Below are 20,795 nucleotides of genomic sequence, written 5' to 3'. Positions count from 1 at the left end.
TCAGTGTCCTCATCTCTCATGTTGTCTTTTTCTATTTCAAATAAAAAATAGGGTTTAAATCATTTACAGATCATTGCATCATGGTTTTTTACACGTTTAACACAGCGTTCCAACTAAGATTTGGAGAAACATTTGACTGAAAACCTCAACGTGGTATCCAAACCCTAGTTTTAAAAAAGCAAACGGACAAACGTGTTTAAAAAATCGATCAAACTAATGGAACTTTGTTATGTTGTTGGATCATTTGCAGTCTAATCAAACCCAGTTCTTCAGGCTACTGTAGGCAGTGATCAGTCTTCTTAATATAAATCATTTTTTATTTTACAGCTTTGTTCATGTTTAGCTCAACCGAAACATAAAGGCCTATATCTTTCTAGATTCAACAGTATTAAACAGGTGGCACCTTGTATATTGTACATTGGTTAAAATCATTTAACAACTTACACTATAATTGACTAAAAACATTTGGAAATACAACACAGTTGCACTACAGTATGTACTGTGTAGTCTCGTACTTTGAAATGATTTGCATTCTTATAGATAAAGAACTAAGAAACTTAACCTCAAGTAAACTACTTAAGTTCATAGCTAGATTTAAGCAAAACTAAAACATGTATCATCCAATTACAAGAAGCAACTAATCATTGGTTACGTTTACAACCAAATGTTTTTAAGAGGATACATTTGACTCAAGTTAGCTTAAAAGTTACCAAAAAAAACAAACTCACTGCTTCTTGACAAGTATTTAAGGACAGTTTGAAATGTATAAAGTCATCATTTTTTTTCAGTTGACATTCTAAATATAGAAACATTGATCAGTATTACAAACATACCACCTGTGTGAAAAACAAGAGATGGCTTAACAGTATTACAAACTTTGAGAACTTGTACAACTTGTACCGTGTGTTTCCATTACAATGACACAGCAAACCCAGAAAACGTGAGAAATATCAACACAGCATGGAAAGCAAAAGCAATTTTTTCGTGTCACGTCCCATGCCTGTAAAACTTGTTCTCAGGGCCATGACTGAGTGTAAACGGAATAAACAACATTGGCATCTTCTACAGTCACGCTATCACCTTTATCAGCTACTTTATAAAAAAAAAATAAAATACTTAAAGCAAGAATGTAGGTTGAAAACAACTTTGATTGGCACATTATATCCATATCACATATCATACAGCGCAAGTCTTCAGCGGAACCTTAAACCACTAAGAAAGATTTTTGTGGTAAGCACACCTCTCAATACTTAAATGCAATATTCAACCAAGGTACTGACATTTCCTTACTGATTTTGTAATATTAACATGGCAATGAGGTTAGAGGAGAAAAAGTAGAGGTGCAATTAATCAATCAAAAAGCTCAGAGATTTAAATACATCTGTGATCCCATCACCCATGAACAGACCTGTGAACGTACAACTGGGGGAGCCTAGCTGATCCAAACTAGCATTAAATGCACTCACTGTACAGTTTTAAAGGAAAATTTGGTCTGTCTTAGCGTTTTTTTTTCATTGCGTTTCTTCCCACGCAGATCCCTTAATTGCACTGCCAGCATCAAAAACACAGCTACATCTTTGAATATGATTCTCAGTTTTGTATTGTTCGTTACAATTTGGCACGAGAGCTGGCTAGTTTTGGCCCCGTTCTCAGTTTTACAGAAAGGCTTTGTGCGATGGCAGCCTTTCGGATGCGTACACCCTCACATATAATTCCTGGTGTATTTCTATTTGGAGTTTTGCTTAACCACTTACCAAGAAAAGTAATACATACAAGCAGGTAAATCACTTGGGGAAAAATCCTTGAAATGTTAAGGTATATTGTTGTGTTTATCTGTGTGTGTGCGCCTGTGTAACTGTGTGTGGAAATACATGTCTGTGCAACGCCGACAGCTACTGTGTCAGTGCAGGTTTTGCTCTCACAGTGTTGAAGAGCTGTGTGCGAAGTCTCTGAGGATGTTGGAGTTGTAGACTGAGCTTGTAGAGCTACCGAGCATCGACTCGATGATGGGGGAGCCGTTGACAGACTCCCCCGAATATACAGAGTCTCTGAAGGGAGAGGGGGGGGACAGGGCAAGGGAATCCTCCAGAGTTGGCTTGTTTTGAGTTAAATCCTCGCCTTCCACGTCTTCCCCCTCCCTCTCATCCTTGGCATTGTAAATGTAGCTGTGCAAAAGGTCCATTTCTTCCTCCTCAGTCCCCTCCTCTTCATACGCCCCCACATATGGGGCCAAAGGAAGGTGAGAGGGTGTCAAGCTCAAAGGCTCGCTGGCAGGAATTGCCTCTCTGGCAGTGTGATCATTCAGTGTAGGAACATGGGAACTGTGTGTGTCCACCACAGCTCCTTGCAAGCGCTCTGTGGTGGGGCCCTTCGAGTTCGAGGGCAAAAAAGGAGCCGGCTCAGCTAAATCAGATTCCAGTTCTGGTGTCTGTTCTGAGCAAGCTGAAGTCCAGAGGGGGCGCTGTGCATCACCATCGTCGTCTTCCTCTGCCAGGTTGCACAGAGGCTTAGTGCCAGGCGGTTCTTGGGAGAGATGGGGGTCTGTGCGAGGGTTGCCAGTGGACGGCTCACAACTGTGGGGGTCGGGGGTGTTAGTTAGGGGCCTGATGACCGCTGTCTGATTCAAGCCGGCTTCCTGTTTCCTCACATGCACAGACAGTCTGTGCCACACATTCCCCCCCCTCGGAGGGTGTCTTGGACCTGATTCAGACCATGACACAGACTTGCCATTAGAACTATGAACGAGATAGAGACTGAAGTTACAATCACAGGTAACCGGGAGGCGGAGGCAGAAAAACAGCATGAACATAGCATTAGCATAACGCAACAGAGCAGCAGCATTTCAACATTTCTAATGGATGTTAAAATACTTTTTAACTACATGACTTGACATTTAACAGCTTTGCCAAAAGGGTTCACTCATGAGCCCTGAAGAGCATTACATTTATTAGCTTCACAAACAGTGATTCATAATGTAGTGCAGACAGCATTATGATCCTCAAACTGCTTTAGACATTGAGTTAAAAGAATTAGGAGCCATCCAGCTCATTTCTATTTCTTCCCTCTGACTTATAGTGTAAATGGGACGCATGCATTTGGAAGATATTTTTGTTGGTCCCTGAGCTGGCCTGAGGACGACACATAGTTAAGTGCAGAATGAGCTCGGACTGGCTCTAATGTGATTAGTTAAGGAGGCGGTGAGGGGAGGGTGTACATGCTGAGAAAAGTTAAATATGAGGTTAAGTCAGGATAAACCAAAAGCAGCAGGGTGGTAGGTCTCCTTCATGGAGGGCTGCAGTGTCAACAACATACACAAGTCAGGAATTTCAGTATCACAGAAGCAGGTGATAACTTTAATTAATCTGATTCCTTACCAGGCCAGGTCGTCGTTGTTGTTGAATGCAAAACAATTTAAGAAACCCAAGTGATGTGCAAACCTATTTAAAAAGGGTTACTTGTGGGACTTTTTTAATCTTTTGGCCCGTCAGTCAGTACTTTTACATGGCGTTAGTAAAAAATCTAAATATTGTGTTTGTCCAATGAAAAAATGGACTTTTGAAATGCTGGGATACACTTTAGTCCGACTAAGTCATACTATATCTAATTTCTCAAAGTTGGACGAGCACACTCAGATAATCCAACTGAGAGATGAACTACTCCTGCATGTATACATATAACTGGTCACACACTGTTCTAGTTGCTGTGCACATACACACACACAAAAACAGAAAGTGTATAAGAAGGATGAAATGTATAGAGATTTGAATTTGTCCACATCACCGATCTACATGATACTAACCAAAACAGTTGAGTTGAGAGTCGAAAAAATTTATCCGGCAGGATAAATACATCTGTGATGTAATAGATCAACCAGAAAAGACCCTTACACACATCACCACATATCATACAGGAGTGGGACATAATTCAGTCAATAAATCGATTCCCCTCTCATGCTTCACTCCTGTGACAAGACAGTGGTCTAATTAAATGTCCTATAATTGTAGCTCGACTTAACTGTGGATGTAAAAGTACTGAGTGTCTGAATGTCCACGCTTTCTGGATAGGATGATGAAATAGCTCAGTTGACAGTGCAGCTCTCCAAGACAGAAGATGAATACCCCCATGCCAGAACATTTAAAAGCCTTGACATTTGCTTCATAGTGTAGAAGGTTAAAGGCCAGTGTTTGATAGGCTGCATAGCAAGGGTGAGAGACAACACTTAAACATATTGGGATCACTCTCATTCTCTGCCCCGCTCCTTACTTTAGTCACCTGTCCACGTGCCACAGCTGTGGATCTCAAAAAAGTTATGTACAAGTCTTATAACTAATTTAGATGTGTGAAATCTATACATTAAAAATCATTGACATGTTAGCATGGCCTGCTAGCTCCAAATCAATGACAGCAAACGTCCCATCTTGTGTTTTGTATAATAATTTCAACCTTATTTCCTTCTCAGGGGGAGGGGGATGTGACATATGAACCAATGTTTACTGTGCAACTCCAGTTCCAAAAATGTTGGGACGACGTGTTAAATATAAATAAAAGAGAATGCAATTATTTGCACAACTAATGAAAACAATGTTTTAATCACAATAGCACATAGAAAACCCAACAAATGATTAAAGTGAGACATGTTACTATTTCATGAAAAAAATGAACTCATCTTGAATAGGACTAAAAAAGAAACAGTTGGAGGTATATGTTGCTGCTAATTAGGCAAATTGGTAATGTGCCAGTAATATAATTGGGTATGAGAAGAGCACCTAGAGAAGCAGCGTCTCAGAAGGAGAGATGGGCAGAGGTTCGGCTCTCTACAAAAAAATTGCATCTACAAATTGTGAGGTAACTTCAGAATAATGTTCAGTAACAATCAATTGTAAAGACGTTTAAAAATACAGCATGGACAGTACATGATATCATCAAAAGATTCAGATAATCTGGAGACTGTGTGCGAGGGACATGGCCAAAGGATGCAGGATCTCAGGAATACTTCCAGAAATCCTTGTCTGTGAACACCGTTCACTATGTTATCCACAAATGCAGCTTAAAGCTCTATCGCACAAATGATGGCGTCTTCATTGGGCCAAAGCTCTTTTAAAATTAAAATGAGGCAAAGAACTGACCTGCCTGAAGTGCAGACTTTTCACTAACTGAAAACATTTGGTGCATCATGAAATGCAAAATACAAACAAAGAAGACCCAGGACTGTCGAGCAGCTAGAATCCTTCAGGTTTTCAGACAGCAATGGGACAGCAGTCCTCTCCCAACTGGTCTCCTCAATTCCCAGATGCTTACAGACTGTTGTTAAAACAAGATGGGCTAACATGGTCCTGCCCAAACTTTTTGGAGACATATTACTGCCATCAAATACGAAATGAGCTAATATTATTTTAATGAAATAGTAAAATGTCTCATTTCAACACTTGCTGTCTTCTATATAGTATTAAAACACCGAACCATGAGATTTTCAAATCACTGCATTTTGTTTCTGTTTGCATTTTGCACAGCGTCCCAAACTTTCTGGGTTATATTTGGGTTGTATTTAAATCTGTGTATCAGTTCCATTTGACTTAGAATGAGGTACTAAAAAGATGAACTGACATCATGCATCGATACGCTAAAGAAGTCAAGTTGTCTTCTCAAAGTTCTGAAACACAATTCTTACCGTTGAAGTCAGAAGTTTACATGCACTGATCATGGGCATAGATATCATGGGCTGTCAGTGGTGTTACTTTTTTTTTTATCTGAGAATTATTGTACAGCATATATCTTTTATTTAGTGCACAAGTTTTTATATATTGAGGGTCCTCTAAAATCATCTCAAACACTGTAGATAATTGAAGGCTAAGAAAAGTGTTTTTTAATTTGCTAGGTCCCCTTTTCTTCTCACTGACGTCTTTTGATTGACTGCAGCTTCTCTATGTCAACATAAACATTTTTTTTTTAAATGAATTCATTTATTATTTTTCCGGGACAGCTTTCACTGGATTTAAAATGCACAACACAGTGGGAAATTCCAAGGAGCTCGGTCAAGATCCGACTAAGTGGACTGTAGATTTACTCAATCAATGTCTCTTGGAGCCATATCTGAACAACCGCAGTTTGCCAGACAATCAGTTCAAACAACTTCATTTAAATGAAATCAAGTCCTTCACTGAGATGCAAACTGAAGTGCAGAATGTGATCATTGCACCTTGTCTTTATATTAAGAAGATTCCACAAAAACTATCGAAAAGCCAAATTTCATGAAACTTGGTGGAGAGTTGGACTATGAGCAAAGGAAAAACCCATTTGGACAATCAACTTTGTTAATATGGCAAAATACAGTGTTGTTTTGCAGTCTTAGTGAGAGCAAATTAGTTTGAATTGGCAGGAGCAGCACAGGAGTCACTGAAGCACAAGGACACAAGTGTCAGTAACTACAGTCAAGTAATCTTTACATCGCCATAGACAGAGAGACAGCAGTCCAAAAAGAAAGCTCCTGCTCCAAAATCAATACCTTCAAGCTAAAGTTTAGCTAAATCATGCTAATGTTTGAAGCTGACCAGGTTGACAAATAAACAAGACTTCTAGAGGAAGCCAGATGAGACAAAGAATTGATTTGTATGCCTCAATGTTTAGAGGTACGAATAAACATATAACTGCACAAAGTGGATTGAGAAGTAGGGCTACCACAGAAATATTTAGCAAAACTCAAACAGTTGACACCTGCAAAGGGCTAGCATTAAGTTTTTGGAGTGGTCTTCCCAAACATCCAACCTAAATTTGATTAAAAATACACAGATTGAATTTTAAAGTCAGGCCAGAGAGAGGAGGCAATTTATTTTCCTTTCTTTTAATTTTCAATTGAAGTTCTATTGAACTCTACTGATTCTAAATATCCCAACAGGGCTGATAAAGAAATGTACTGATGGCTGCAAAAAACCTCTGGCCAAAGTGCAACTGATTAAATGAGCTGTATTTACATTTATGTCACAATAAAAACTTGTGCACTATGGGTTTTTTTTCTTCAAAAAAGCATTTCATCCCAGGAAAAGAACTTCAAATGAATAAATACATTCATGACTAAATAAATAAATAAATCTAAACAAGTGATGGCTCAATATTGCCGTAAAATTTAAATCCATGATTAATGTAAGTAAACTTCTGCCGGGTACTGTTTGTTATTTAAAAAAGAAAAAAAAAACAAGCAACTACATGTTACTTGTAATTGATACATTTTTTCTTTTTTTTTAGAATTTTGGATGCTTAGTCATCTTACAGTTTAGTCTTTCGCCAATCCCACCAGTAATAAACATACGTTGTAGAAAAAACTAGCAAAAAAAGTAACTTACTTTGCATTTCCAGATATAGCCTTCTTCCGACGGAAGATATTGAAGAAGTTGTTGCTTCCACACTGAGGCGCAGACTTCCCATCTCCAACGTGCATTCGCACTACATCAGATGTGGTGAAGGCGCTTCGGACGTTCCTCTCTGGTTTGGATATGATAATGTACATCTTGGGTGTGAACATGCAAGTCAGTGCTACTGTTACACTCAGGCTGACGGAGAAGGATGTGGTTATGATCTTGTAGTTGGAGCCAAAGTAAATCGGCACAAAGGCCAACCAGATTATGCAGGTAGTGTACATTGTAAAGGCAATGTATTTTGCTTCATTGAAATTGGCAGGGACGTTCCTAGTCTTGAAGGCATAGTAGGTACAGCTCATGATTAGCAGGCCGTTGTAGCCCAGTGGTGCCACCATGCCCACGTTACTGGTATTGCAGATGAGGAAGACCTCACGTATACTTGGGTATGACTTGATGGGCTCAGGCGGCTCCAGAATGATGAGTGTGATCTCCAGAGCCAGCTGCACACTGATTAGCATAAAGGCAATGATCACCTGGGCCCAGGCACTCATGAAACGTGGTTTCTTAGTGCAGATCTTCTTCTTGCTGCCAGCAAGAATACGGGCAATTCGGTTAGTTTTGGTCACCAGAGCAGAGTAGCACATGGCAGCTGAAAGGCCAACCAAGAGCCGTTGCAGATAGCAGGAAGCCACTGTGGGACGGGCAATTAAGGTGAATGGACAGATATAACCCAGGAAGATGCCTGCCAAGATGATGTAACACAGTTCTCTGCTGGAGGACTTAACCACCGGTGTATCACGGTACTGGATGAACACAAATGTGACGAAGGAGGTGATCAGGATGCCCACGCAGGAGAAAACAACCGCAACTATGGATTCCACATCTGCCCAGTCAAGATACTTCAGAGGCAGTGGTTGGCATTCTGAAAAAAGAAGTGGAGTTCTTGAGTCAGTCTTTTGGTGGTACTGGTATTGTTATTATTTTTACAAAAAAAACCATTAATGAGAGAGAAAAAGTTTGCAGAAACAGTTTTTGTGCATATGTTATGACTGCACTGATGCTGAAGACTCCAGCTGAACTTTGCTTGTGTGTGAGTATGCAGCTCCAAATTAGAAAAGGTTAGGATGGTATGGAACATGCAAATAGAAAGAATTTTGTCTTGCAGTTTTTAAATGTTAAATGCTGTATGCTGTACATTCCAAAAAAGATTGAGACAGGCGCAATGTAGGGCTGGAAATTAGTTCAAAAAATTATATTGAAGACTTTTCAAACATGTGATATCAACAGGTGATTGTAATCAGAATTTGGTGCAAAAGCATTATCCACAAAATAGTGTCTTTTTTTGTGTAAATATTGGCAGAGTATCTGTAGTTTGTCAACAAATGCATGAGAAATAACTCAAACGTATATATTTCTTTTACATGTTCCTCAAAGAAAAATTGGAAGGGTTTTGCATATTTCTGCCTTTACAAGTTATAATATCTTTTTTTTTCTTTTAAAGGAATCTGGAGGAATTTCAGTGGGTAAGGCGCAAGGGTGTAAGCCTAAGCTGATCTCTGATCCCTGAGACGGCACTGCATCAAGAACTGTAAAGTTCATGACATGTCATTCATCAAAAGCTGATATAACCACATGGGCAAAGGATTAACTTCGGTGGGGAACCTTTGTCAAGCACTAGAATATGAAGTTGATTAACAAATGCCACTTTAAATTTTATTGTGCAAAAAAGAACCATGTTCTGTTTATGTTTCCCTTCTCAAGAGGTGACGTCGACTTCTCTGGGCTCAGAAGAATGTGGGAGGGGCCATATGTATGTGGCAATATGTACTGTGTTCAGATCTATCAGTATTTCAGATCTCTTTTGGAATAAATGAACATCTGGACCAAAATCAGAGGCTCCCCATATATCCATCGCTTGTCTTTTCATGTTATTGATGTCAAAGTTATATCATGAAGCTGCCTCCAAAATTAATCTCAATTTAAAATTTGTTATAGATTTTTAGTAGCAATAACACAGTCTTATACATTTACAAAATATCAATCTATTTTACACAATACATTTTGAAATGGAATGTTGTATTTTTGAGAGAAAGAAACATTCAGGAACAGCCAAAAAGTTAGTTTCAGGATATGTGTGACAACTCTTTGTTAAAAGGGTTAGAGGCCACCGCGACTTCATATCTGCAGGGGTCCAGATTTTTTGGTTGTGTCAGAAACTAATGAGCTTGTATTATCACATCTCAAAGCTCTTGTTCTGTCAGATATCTGTCAAGTATATATGTGCACATGCATGCAACACATGGTTATCTGTGTCTGTCATGATGCACTAGTTGCATACTTGTCATCCAACATGAAGAGGAATTTTGTAGAGCTTAATGTGGGAAAACTGACATCCCTCCACTTCCCCTGCTTAAAACTCCATAAATTACATGCTTCTGCTAATAGCATTAAATTGACTTCACTGAGAAGCCCACTTGTGATCTGCACACTGACGCCTAACGTGTCAAATCAGAAGAAATCTGTCATTTTAAAAGAGCCCATGTTGTCTCCAACTCAAATAAGAAAATTAGAATGTGGAGTACACTAGTGGGGGTAAAAGTGTCTGAAGCCTACCACTTAGGTTACGGAGACATCTGCCCCATCTTATGCAAACGGACAATCCTGCCAAAAATGAAATGCGTTATCTGGCTCCTTTCAATTACAATCCTAAATCCTCTTTCTCCTGACTGTCATACAGTATCTGCACTTTGGAAAAGACCGCTGAATGCTTCAATATCAACGCTAAGACTTCTGCTATACATTTTCAAAGAGACATTCACATTTGACTTGAAAAGAAATGAGCACCATGCTAAATATTATGTGATGACGAAACCCTGCCCTGAATAATCACATAAGTAAATCTAATCTGACTCCATATATGGATCATCATCTCTATTATTATTCTCCAAATGTAATGAGAGTGAAGGGAGAATTTCTTTCCTCAACAGACTACTGAAATGCGTTCCCAAGCCTCTCCTGGCGGTAATAGGATTTCGCACCTGGGAACTGAGAGGTCCTCTCAACTTCATAAATCGCTGTCAAAACAACCACTGGGATACAACAAGGCAAAGAGCACAGAGGAGAGAAGTGAGCAGTATCACCTTTGGGGGAGTAATGAGGCTGAGGAGGCTGTGAAAGAGCAGGGGCATAGGACTTGGCTGGTGAGAAGCATCAGCAAAAGAGGGTGCCAGACTACTGTGGTATGAATAGCTTTCAGGGGGGAGGATGATCTTTTAGAGTGTAATGTAGTCATTGTCATGGCTGAGTTCAGGCAAAAGGTTGGTTGGATAAGAGCAGACACGGCTAAAAGAATCGGTGTGGATTTGTTCGGGGAGTATGTTGAACACTGTTAATTGAAACAAAGGTAGATTGGCTTGGAGTGTCTGCTTTGTTCCACCTACCTGCCAGTTCTTCATCAGGCCACCATCCCAGCTCACATGCCTTGCAGGTAAATTCATCCTGGACAAACTCGTTGTCCTTGCATGTGGTACAAATCCAACAGCAGCTCACCTCGCCCTTCCTTATCACCTGGACGTGGAGATGATCAACAAAGAGGGGTCAAAAACAGCTTAGCAACCATTCAAGGCAATGACCAAACCCTGACAAAAGGTACTGCACACCCAAAGCAATCTAAATAAGTAATGAGCATCAGGGAGATATCAAAGACGAGGTTGAGAGTGTGCTTTTTCTTTTTCTTTTTCTTCTTGAGCCCGAGACAGTGTTTAGAAAACAAGGCCAACTGCTTTTACATTCTGCTCCCGGAGAAGCTGTTACCAGCACTGTGATATGCAAAGCAGGGTGATAAGTGGGGCAGGAAACAAAGCAGCATGAGAAGCGCGAGGAGCTTGGAGAGAGGATGCACCCTCCCTCAGGGCAGCAGAGAGTATGGCAACAGAAAACATTCGGCCCCAGATTAAGCTAACGAGGGCATTTCATCAAACTGGGCTCCATACCAGTTTTAGTATTTAGTGTGCCGTGCTGGCCTTCTCCTCATTAACCATGAGCAGACTTAGAGTTGTGTTGAAAATATAATGTTTAGACTGAAAGGAATTTTTGTCTTTTTACCTTTTAAAATAATAAATAATTACACTGAGTGTAGATTTCCAGCTCAATATCACCAGAGATTGTGAAATACAACCCTGTCATACATGTTTGTGGCAGGCTAAACACTGGCACCACTTGGAAAGTGAACATCATAACACTGAAACAAGTTGGATTTATTGCAAGAAGTTGCATAAAAACACGCGGGCATGACTGCTTCTTTCTTTAGTAACTGCAACTTATTATTGACCACAGGATGAATATCCTGGAACTTCAGACATTCGTGATACTTACAGGCCGAAAACTGATGAAAATAGCCATGTTAGGACTTTTCAACAAGCTCCAGCATGGAATTGTTTTGGTCATTTGAGAAATGTTGGGCAAAAAAAAAAATCGATGGCTTTTTCTTAAACTTAGCTCAGTAATACAAAGTCGCGAGAGACACCACCAACTGTCAAACTATCACCACCTGAGCATCAGTACTTTGAATTATTCTGTTAAAAAAAAAGTTACATTTCTCCATTCTTTAAATCAGTTTCTACATAATTACATGCAATCAGTAGGAAAGACTCCTGCAGACTGTTTCACTAAAAGCTAAAATCTTTCATCGTTTTTCAGGCTACCTGACCTTCAGCAACATTATATGAGCGACACTGCAACACTTCCATTGATATGTGCACACATAATAGACCAATTATGCAATCGTCTAATTACAACATTGAGCAAGCTCGCTCAAAGCGTCACCAACTTATATACTTTAAACATTTTGTGAAATGCCTCCATCAACTAAATGGAAATGTCACAAAACAGTAGGAAGCTCTTCCACACACTTTGTTTATTGCTAAAAATTAATGGCAGAGTTTCGGTCTCTCTGACCTCCATCAGTGCGTAGGAGTTCTTCCTGCTGTTTTTAAGTAGTACCTCCCTCCAACGCATTTGTCACTAACAGGTGTGTTTGCTTTTTCAAGAAAAGACGTTGCATATAGAAATACATCGTGCTCAGAGGAAACATGCTTAATGGCTTTGGAAAACTCCAGACTATTTCTGTAGTGCCATCTATGTTTGCCAATGTTGTTGTATGTTTTAACAGCCGTTGTCTAGATTGTCATAAAACTGTACACTCCTTTAAGTTTCCCTAAGCAAGAATGATAATAAATATTGTTGATTCCTTATGCATTCATCAAACGCCATGCAGGTTAAAAGTTTCAGTATGTCCAATACTTACATTTATGCTCAAATCTCTGCAATACTGTTGATTTCCTTTGTTCTGAATAGGTTATTAGCTAGCAAGCTGACGTCATCACCTTTTAGCATGTCAATAATCTCCACGAGACACCCCGATTAAATAAGATAAAATTAAAATGTACTTATTTTTCAGTGAGAATTTCATGTGGTTTCAGTACTTCTTTTTTGAAGAGAAGAGGACAGAAACTTTACCAAAAAGAAAAAAATCCTATGAAAAATGCACCCATAACAGATTATGTATTAGAGTTTGTTCAGAAACTAGTTGGCTGGACTTTCACAAATAGTTCTGTTTACCAGGGTTTGCAGAAAGGAAAAACAGGCATCAGTTTTGTCTCCCTAATTTTGTCAACTTGTATTATAATAAACTGACATAATAATTATTTAATTATTCTTTATTTTGGAAGGGCAAAGGGTATTTTTACCTGCAATATGCACATGAAACTAGTTTCTCAGCTTACGTTTGCAACTGCTTCCCTTGTCAGTTCTTCAGGACCTCCATGTCACAAAAAGTCATTTTAACAATAGATGTGTTAGAATTACTTCTTTGTGGGGACTGCATTTTGCCTACCAATCACCCCTTCAACTAAGAGCCTAGTGAGAGGGTTATGTTGTAACCACATTTTAGTGGGTTGAAAATAGGATGGAAAGAGGTCATACTATAGATGTTCAGACCAAATATTACCCAGGTTCTTTTTTAATCTGAAATTGATGTTGAAATACTGGTTTGTGTTCACTGAGCAATATCTATTATCCCATAAGAACCAAGACCCATGTTTTTCTCAAAGAAAAATTATAGGGCATACAAAACAGACCAAATGAATCACATGGATCACATTTCTGAAAAAAACATTTCAAGGACCACCCCCTATAATGTTACATTGTTCATTTTTGGTAAATTTATTTTAGTTTCAGTCCTTTGTTAGATTTGTGTCACAATGAGTCAGGATTCATACCCTATAATCGGATTCACAAAGGCACCCTAAAGCATCAGCCTTATAAGTGGCAGAAAGGAAGTACGACTCACATGACTATTTCCACATCAGAGCAGTTAACATTCTCAAAGTCTTTTGTTTATGAAGCAGCAAAGTCCTCATAAAGAGGAAGGAGGGGTGGGTTGGATGGCGCAATTAGGAGCAGCGCCTTCAATCATGTGTCTTTGTGGTACAAAAGATCAAGGTCTACATATGTTTCTTCAATAACATGACAACACTTTACTAAAACGCTTTTGTCTCCTCCTGGTTAAGTTTAGGCAATGAACAAAAATCACAGTCAGACCGAAAACACATTCATTTTACAATGCAACCAACATCTTCAAGGATGCCATTTTACTGGTTACACGTAAACACGGCATGTTATGATGAAACTTAATATTTTTACAACTCGGCTGTCACTGTCATGAACGCCATTTTTACCCTTCATATGCAATTGCTGTCAGGAACACTAGAGTCTGGTCTAGAATTCAGTCTATGGCGGATTTGAATGCCTACCTTAATCTGTCCTTTGGAGCAGGGTTCACTACAGACTGAGCGAACCACTTCACTGCTGTTCATCCATAGCTTGTTGTCATCTATGTTCAAGATACTCTCATGCCAGGAGCCCACATTTATGTAGTCATAGTGCTCATCACCCACACTCTGTAGATTCATGATGTCATACCTGAAGAGGGAAAGATCATGAACTACTTCAAGTATCAATAACAGGAAGAGAAAGAAGGACAAGTAATTCATAGAGGTTCCACCACCTAGCAATGTATTTGTTCATAATCCTTTCATACATTTTGGAGCCCTGTCAGTGTGACATCAAGAGCATGTGAAAGCGCACCCCGTGTCCTGATTTTTATACTGAAGCGGGATGTGCTCCACCTAACCTCTCGCTGACAGAGAAATGACACGGCTGTGTTTTCTGACTGTCAAATGGAGTCTGTTGGACCGAAAAGAGATGAAAGTGGCTGCCACAGTGGACCATCCTCTGAATCTGTTCCAGTCCAAACTAATTACATCCTTTTGTGCTCAAGAATGGTGCACACGTGTATGCTTATGCACATGTGCTAATGAGTTGGAGAATGTGGGAGATGGGAGAAATTCAAGATTAATGATGATATTAAAGCTCTCTTTCCTCCTCATCCTCTTACCTGCCTGGGGTGTCTCCGTTTTGATCAAAATAAATCTCCTCCCCCGAGACTCCTCTGAAGGACGTCTTGAGCAGGTAGTCCAGCAGCCTGCTGCCATCAATAGGATCCATGGCTTCACAAAGCCCTGTCTGGCCCGGACACATCTCCTTGTGCATATCATGGAGACCATGAGCCATCGCATAGATGGCATTGATGACAAAGCCCATCTTACTATCCTGAACATAGTTTTCATGCAGACTCTCATTTCCTGTCAAAAGGAAAAAAATAGGTCATGGAAGAGTTGGAAGAATTCAGAATTACAAGTGAAAGATTTTTTTTTTGTGTGCTGTATTCAAACACTATGTGAGAGAGAGATCATTCAATTTGATTCAGACACAGAGAACAATGACATAAGCAGATCTTGCAAAATATACTCCTATTAACATCCAAACAAGGTGTCCAAAATTCAAATAGGAAACAGATGTGGAGAGCAACAATTGCCTGAGACTGTGTATATCAGTAGTACTTCAGTCATCGGAAGGCGCTGTTCCTCAGTAATTTGAAGAATGGGAAATTTGGCAAAAATAAATGGATGAAGCCATTTCCTCAAATGTTTCCTACCCAATTCATATATCTCCGTGCCTTATTAGAAAGTGCATTTAGAATACTTATACTTTTGTCTGTGACATTAACATGCACATTTAGTGGAAAACAAGGATGCTCTATCTCTATACAGCATCTTTTGTGCAGTTTTTCAAGACAAGTTTCGTTTTAGTTACTTATCATAAACAAGGCTTACACATCAGAGTTTGACTGATCCAATTCTCATCTTTACCATAAGACTGCCAGAGTGAAAGAATCCAGAATTTCTCTAAACATCACAGAGTGTTGCGTTAAAAGCATCGGTCAAACTCTTCCTGACTTGAAAGTGTCAAATACAAAGTGCCGGTGACATTAGAAAATAAAAAAATAAAAGGTGGCTTGTGGCTTTGGTGACACACTTACCACCTTGAAGATCTTTGGAATACAAGAGGTTTATAAAAAATGATATAGACAAAGCAGAAAAGCAGCTGTGACTGCACTAGCTGTATTGCTTGAAGATAGTGGCAGTCATCACACAACACTAATTGATTTTATTCATCATTTGATTGGAAGCATGCTTAGCAACTTATTTTCACGTCAAAGTGACTGCAGTGATGATTGGCTCTGTTGAGTCAAGAACACAATTTACCGTGATCACCTTTTGGGAGCGAGTGGAGAGAATATTCAGAGGGAAAGAAGTAGAGAAAAAAATGCAGTTGAGTCAAAATTAGTTTTTGTTATTATACATGAGTTTTGGACTCTGGTCAAATTCACCCCTCTTGTCTAACTGCCAAGATGAAAGAACAAAGCAAAATACTTAAGATCACCTCATGGCAGACAAAATGTCCTCCTGTTCAGCAACAATACAAGATGAATATCTCAGCTGTAACCCACCAGTGCAGACTTTCTTGAAGTTCTTGTTCTCCTGTGGATGGCCTGGGAGGCGACACTGGAATCGATACTGCCAGAACTCGGAGAACCAGGGGTTTCTGGTGTTTTCATCCAGACGCAGCTTTAGGTAGTAGTTATCAAAGGTCTTGACCACCTCGGACTGCAGCTTCATGGTGATTCCTCCCTCTGCTTCTTGCTCATAACCTTCCACGACCTCGTAACGGTCTGCCCATCCATCACTGCAAAGAAAAATATTTGAAAGAGAGTGAAACATTGGCATAACAGTTAGAGGTACTGCTCGGCAGCGTTCTTGTCACTGTCATAGGTCTTTTTTACTGGATTGTTGTATCTTATAATTTGCACTTAACTGCTAATTTACATTGACAAGCCTGTAAAGCTGTTCACAATAGCTGTATAATTCATTCGTGTAAGAAAACATAAAGAAAAAAAGGTTTTACTGAGGCAGCTTTACTTTTGAGGACAGTTTCTCTGTCTCATTCAATTTTTTGTCTGCTGCTGCTGCCCTTCATCCCGGTCCATATTAGTAGCTTTTAGCAGCGAGGCTGCTCTAAGTGGTGGACAAAAGCAATGTTGTCAGCTAATTCCATAATTCTTCACAGAGAGCCGATTAAAAGGCACATAAAGATTGTGATGAGCAAGTAAGTGGTTGCTGAGCTGTTAGTACAGCTTGAATATGCCAAGTCTGTGCAGTCATAAATGTCTCATCATTAAATTTGGATTGAAGAAATCACCGCATCCCTTCTGTGAAACATAGTGGTAGTGGGATCATGATTTCGGCCTGTTTTGCTGCATGTGGGCCATCATTAATGAAACAATGAACTCTGAACTGCAAATTATAAGGGAAAATATCAGGACATCTGTCCCTGAAGTGTATTTCAACAGAACGTGGCTCAATGACCCCAAACACACAAGTCGCTCCATGAAAGACTGGTTAAAGAAGAATAAAGGTAATGATATGGAACAGTCAAAGTCCTGACCTTGATTTAATACGTGTTGTGGAAACACTTGAGATAAGCAGTTCATGTGATGAAATCCACCAACATCCCTGAACAGAAAGCGTTTGGTACAGAGGAATGAGCTGAAGTTCCCTCAAGCAGATGTGTAGGGGTGAACAACAGAAACCAGAAACGTTTAGTCATAATTATTGAGGCACATTAGGGTCACGCCAAATACTTATACTTATGTAAAATATATAGAAATATATACAGATATATCATACTCATATATACTTCTTAAATGTGATTAGTCATTTTTCTGAGTAAATTAATGAAAAAGTACGATATTTTTGTCTCTTTTGGTAACATTTTAAAAGGAAAACTAGGAAACTATGAATGTATGACCTGAAGTGATTGATTCAAAAGAGTGATCAACAGAAGAACCTTATGTCACCTGTATTCAAGACTACCCTCTGGGCCATGTTGTTCCTCTGACTTTCTTTTCAGATTCCAGCACACTTAGAAAGACTACATTATCTACTCTTCTACAGAGTTCAATTAGTGTGGGTGCACCACTTGGTGTCTTATCTCAATTCTACTGTTGCAATCCTCAATTTAAGAGGACAGAAGTTTCAACAATAGTGCCTGAACTGTAATTGCAGGCTTTACACAATCCCTTCAGCTGGCTTGTTGTTTGCTTGTGTGCAAGACTGTCAACCCCAACAAGCTCATTTGGACACATCTGGCCATTGGGCTCCAAGAGAAATAAGAAATGTCAGTGAAAGGGAGACTTTCACGAAAATCCCTGCTCAGAGCTCACTCTTTCTGAGTCAGTGTTTTCAGCTGTGTTTTCTACTGGCCGTGTCTCTCTGTCTTTTAAATGCGAGCTCCAGGCTACTGCCTTCGAATACCTGTTCTATTGACAGCTACACACCAATTAGGTATGACTCACCATGGAACCAATTACCTTACACACATGGGATGTTCTGGTTGAAGGATAAGGATGTGTCCGGGTCAAATTCTCTGACATTTCTATCCACCATTACTGCCAGTCAAGAAAAAAAAGCCATTCGGACTGAGAAGACGCAATAAAGCCAGTTTATTTGAGAGAGTAGAGCCTTTGTTTGAGATAAAATCCGCAGCAAGAGACTTGCAGAATATGGAAATCATCCTAACGCTAAAGTCATCCTGAAGTTGTTAAAGCGTCTCCAGCTGAACCTGACGTCTGATCGTCTGATCGTCTGATCCTCTGATCCGGTTATCTCTCTTTACACGCTGCATGTCTGCGGGGGCGTGAAATACTAATTAAAACCCACTGAGCAGTATGAAAGATGCATCGCCAAAATTTGAAGAAAAAAAACGACGTAAAGTCTATATTTTTCTTACAGTCACAGAAAATAACAAAAAATAACAAGTCATGAGAAAATGATTGATTATAAACAATAGTCTGTATTGATCATAATGAAGCAATGTGTCCCGCAGAGTATGGTGTCATCGGCAGTATTCTGATTAGCTTTTGGACAAAAGTATTGGTATACAGTGGAAAAACATTAAGATAAATTAGGCTCGTCTTCACTGCTAATACTAAATTGTTTTGGTGTTTTAATGGGATTTCTTGACACTGAGAAAACCACATAATATCACTGCTGTAATTTTCATTTAAAGTTTGAAACGGTTGGTGGAATGTTCCCTGTAAAAACTATGGTGAAATCCACCATTTTCCATTATGTTCGCAAACACGTTAGTATTTGGAGCCAAAAGTTACCATCAAGGAATGGATCTGACTGAGAACTTGTGGATGCCACGCACATGACTTTTCAATTTCAAGGCAGCCTTGCCCTGAAGTCCTGCTTTACAAACATCCTGCCCTATTGTCCATACTACTCTAAATGAGTCCATTTACAAAATGAACATCATGCAGTAGTAAGGAAGACAAGTGAGACAACTTTGTCAAGAGGTCAATTATTTCTGAAATACTAATTCAGTTGAGAAATGGGTTAATTTTATCCATAATAGCTGTTCAGTTGAATTGCTTTTTTTTGTAACCATGGATTTGCCCGTTTTTGGCATCCACTGTTAAAATACAGTCTCTGGTAAGAATAAGTGAAGGGTGAGTTATCAACATTTTTTCACTGTTTTCCAGGTATTTACCAACTTTGTGTCAGTGTTGGGCCATTACATGTGAGAAAATACTACATATCAACACTTAGAATTTGAATTCACGGGGACTCTAAGAGGAAAACACAGGTCACATTCTGTGCTCTCTATAGGGTATGTATCAATTTACAGACTGTAGGTTGATTTCCATGTCCTTGGTCCAGCAAGAAAACTGATGTGACACTCAATCTACTATGCAGAATTAGTTTCCAAAACTTCAAAAATGTTGTGAAAATCTGTTCTCGTCTACAGTTTTGGCCTTGCATTCAACTCAAAATGGCTCCTTTGTCATCCTTAACACTTGCCTTATAGAAGGCAGAACCATATCTAACATTGCATCTAATCTAATCTACAAATACACACCGGAGCTTGTATGAAGGTTTTTTAATACATCATATGTGTAAAATTGACAAATGTGTACTTGCAGTGTGGGAAATGTTTATTAATAACTTGTTGCCACTGCTGTTAGGCAGCCTGAAATTAATTCAGCTAAACATGTAACCCTACAACAACCAGTACTGTAACCTTTGTGGCACGTGTTGTATAGTTGTGTATTTGTGATAGGCCAGAATAATAGAAGTATGGTTCTCTAAAATCACAACAAAACTTTACTTCCTGTTATGTTTCAAAATGTTTGCTGTATTTTTTTTTTATTTTTTTTATTTTTTTGCTGATTATTCAAAAAACACATTTAAACTGAGTCATCCTTTCCATTCTTCTAATTGAGTTAAGACCGAGAAACACGTGGACTTCATTTGGGCCGAGTCACATTTCCTTCATTCACTCCTACTGAATGCAGTCTCTGTCCCTCCCTCTATTATTCTGTACAAGCGGTACAGGAACGCAAAGACAGCCACGCACTATGATTTAGACATTTCTGCGTGTGTGTTCAGACTGCATATCATAAACATACTTACATGACAGGGTAAATTCATTTAATGAAGCCTATTCAGTGCTGTCGCTTGTTTGGAGTATTTGCTGAACGTGAAGAGAAGAAAGCAGACAGTTCTTAAATAAAGACAGAGAGGGAAAGAGTGAGCAGCGGTGCTGTTCAACACTCCATATCAATAATGCACAGCACACTGAAGACATGCTTGACTGTGTCTCACAGTCAAGTTTGTGATGAAATAAAAAAGACATTCGCTCTCCTCACATTCCTCTCTCAGAATAGTGCTGTCTGGCAGAGCTCCAAGCAGCTCATCGAAACTCACGGGCCACACGAGGGACGACTGATGGGACAAAATCTGATTTAATGTCACCTTAATGTTTCGCGTCTCCACACTACATATCGGAAGGCCCATTATTACATAACATGGGTTGTATGTACCAGAGGAACACCTGTTCAAGTGGATTAAGGAGTCACTGCTGTTCAAGTGTGCGCTAGTTGGTTCGATGAAAATAGAGAGGCAGGAAATATGAACA

General features: G+C 39.4%; 1 protein-coding gene across 2 annotated transcripts in view; it reads right to left on the bottom strand.

Moving 5' to 3' along the window:
• Positions 1–329: 329 nt before the first annotated feature.
• grm1a (glutamate receptor, metabotropic 1a) overlaps positions 330–20,795 on the bottom strand; it is a 37,853-nt gene continuing 17,387 nt past the window's right edge. Inside the window, exons 4-9 of one of the 2 annotated variants that reach the window (XM_075458865.1) lie at positions 16,264–16,499; positions 14,809–15,055; positions 14,165–14,333; positions 10,793–10,919; positions 7,338–8,274; positions 330–2,735 (exon numbers count right to left, since the gene is read on the bottom strand). In XM_075458865.1, coding sequence (XP_075314980.1) covers positions 1,919–2,735; positions 7,338–8,274; positions 10,793–10,919; positions 14,165–14,333; positions 14,809–15,055; positions 16,264–16,499 — 2,533 coding nt within the window. In that variant the 3' untranslated portion in view covers positions 330–1,918. The remainder of the gene's footprint in view (positions 2,736–7,337; positions 8,275–10,792; positions 10,920–14,164; positions 14,334–14,808; positions 15,056–16,263; positions 16,500–20,795) is intronic. The other variant, XM_075458866.1, reaches the window with a different exon arrangement.

This window comes from Odontesthes bonariensis, chromosome 24, assembly GCF_027942865.1.
Source record: "Odontesthes bonariensis isolate fOdoBon6 chromosome 24, fOdoBon6.hap1, whole genome shotgun sequence".
NCBI classification, from domain to species: domain Eukaryota; kingdom Metazoa; phylum Chordata; class Actinopteri; order Atheriniformes; family Atherinopsidae; genus Odontesthes; species Odontesthes bonariensis.
Note: the sequence above shows the minus strand (reverse complement) of the source record. Positions and strands in the feature narration are given on the sequence as shown.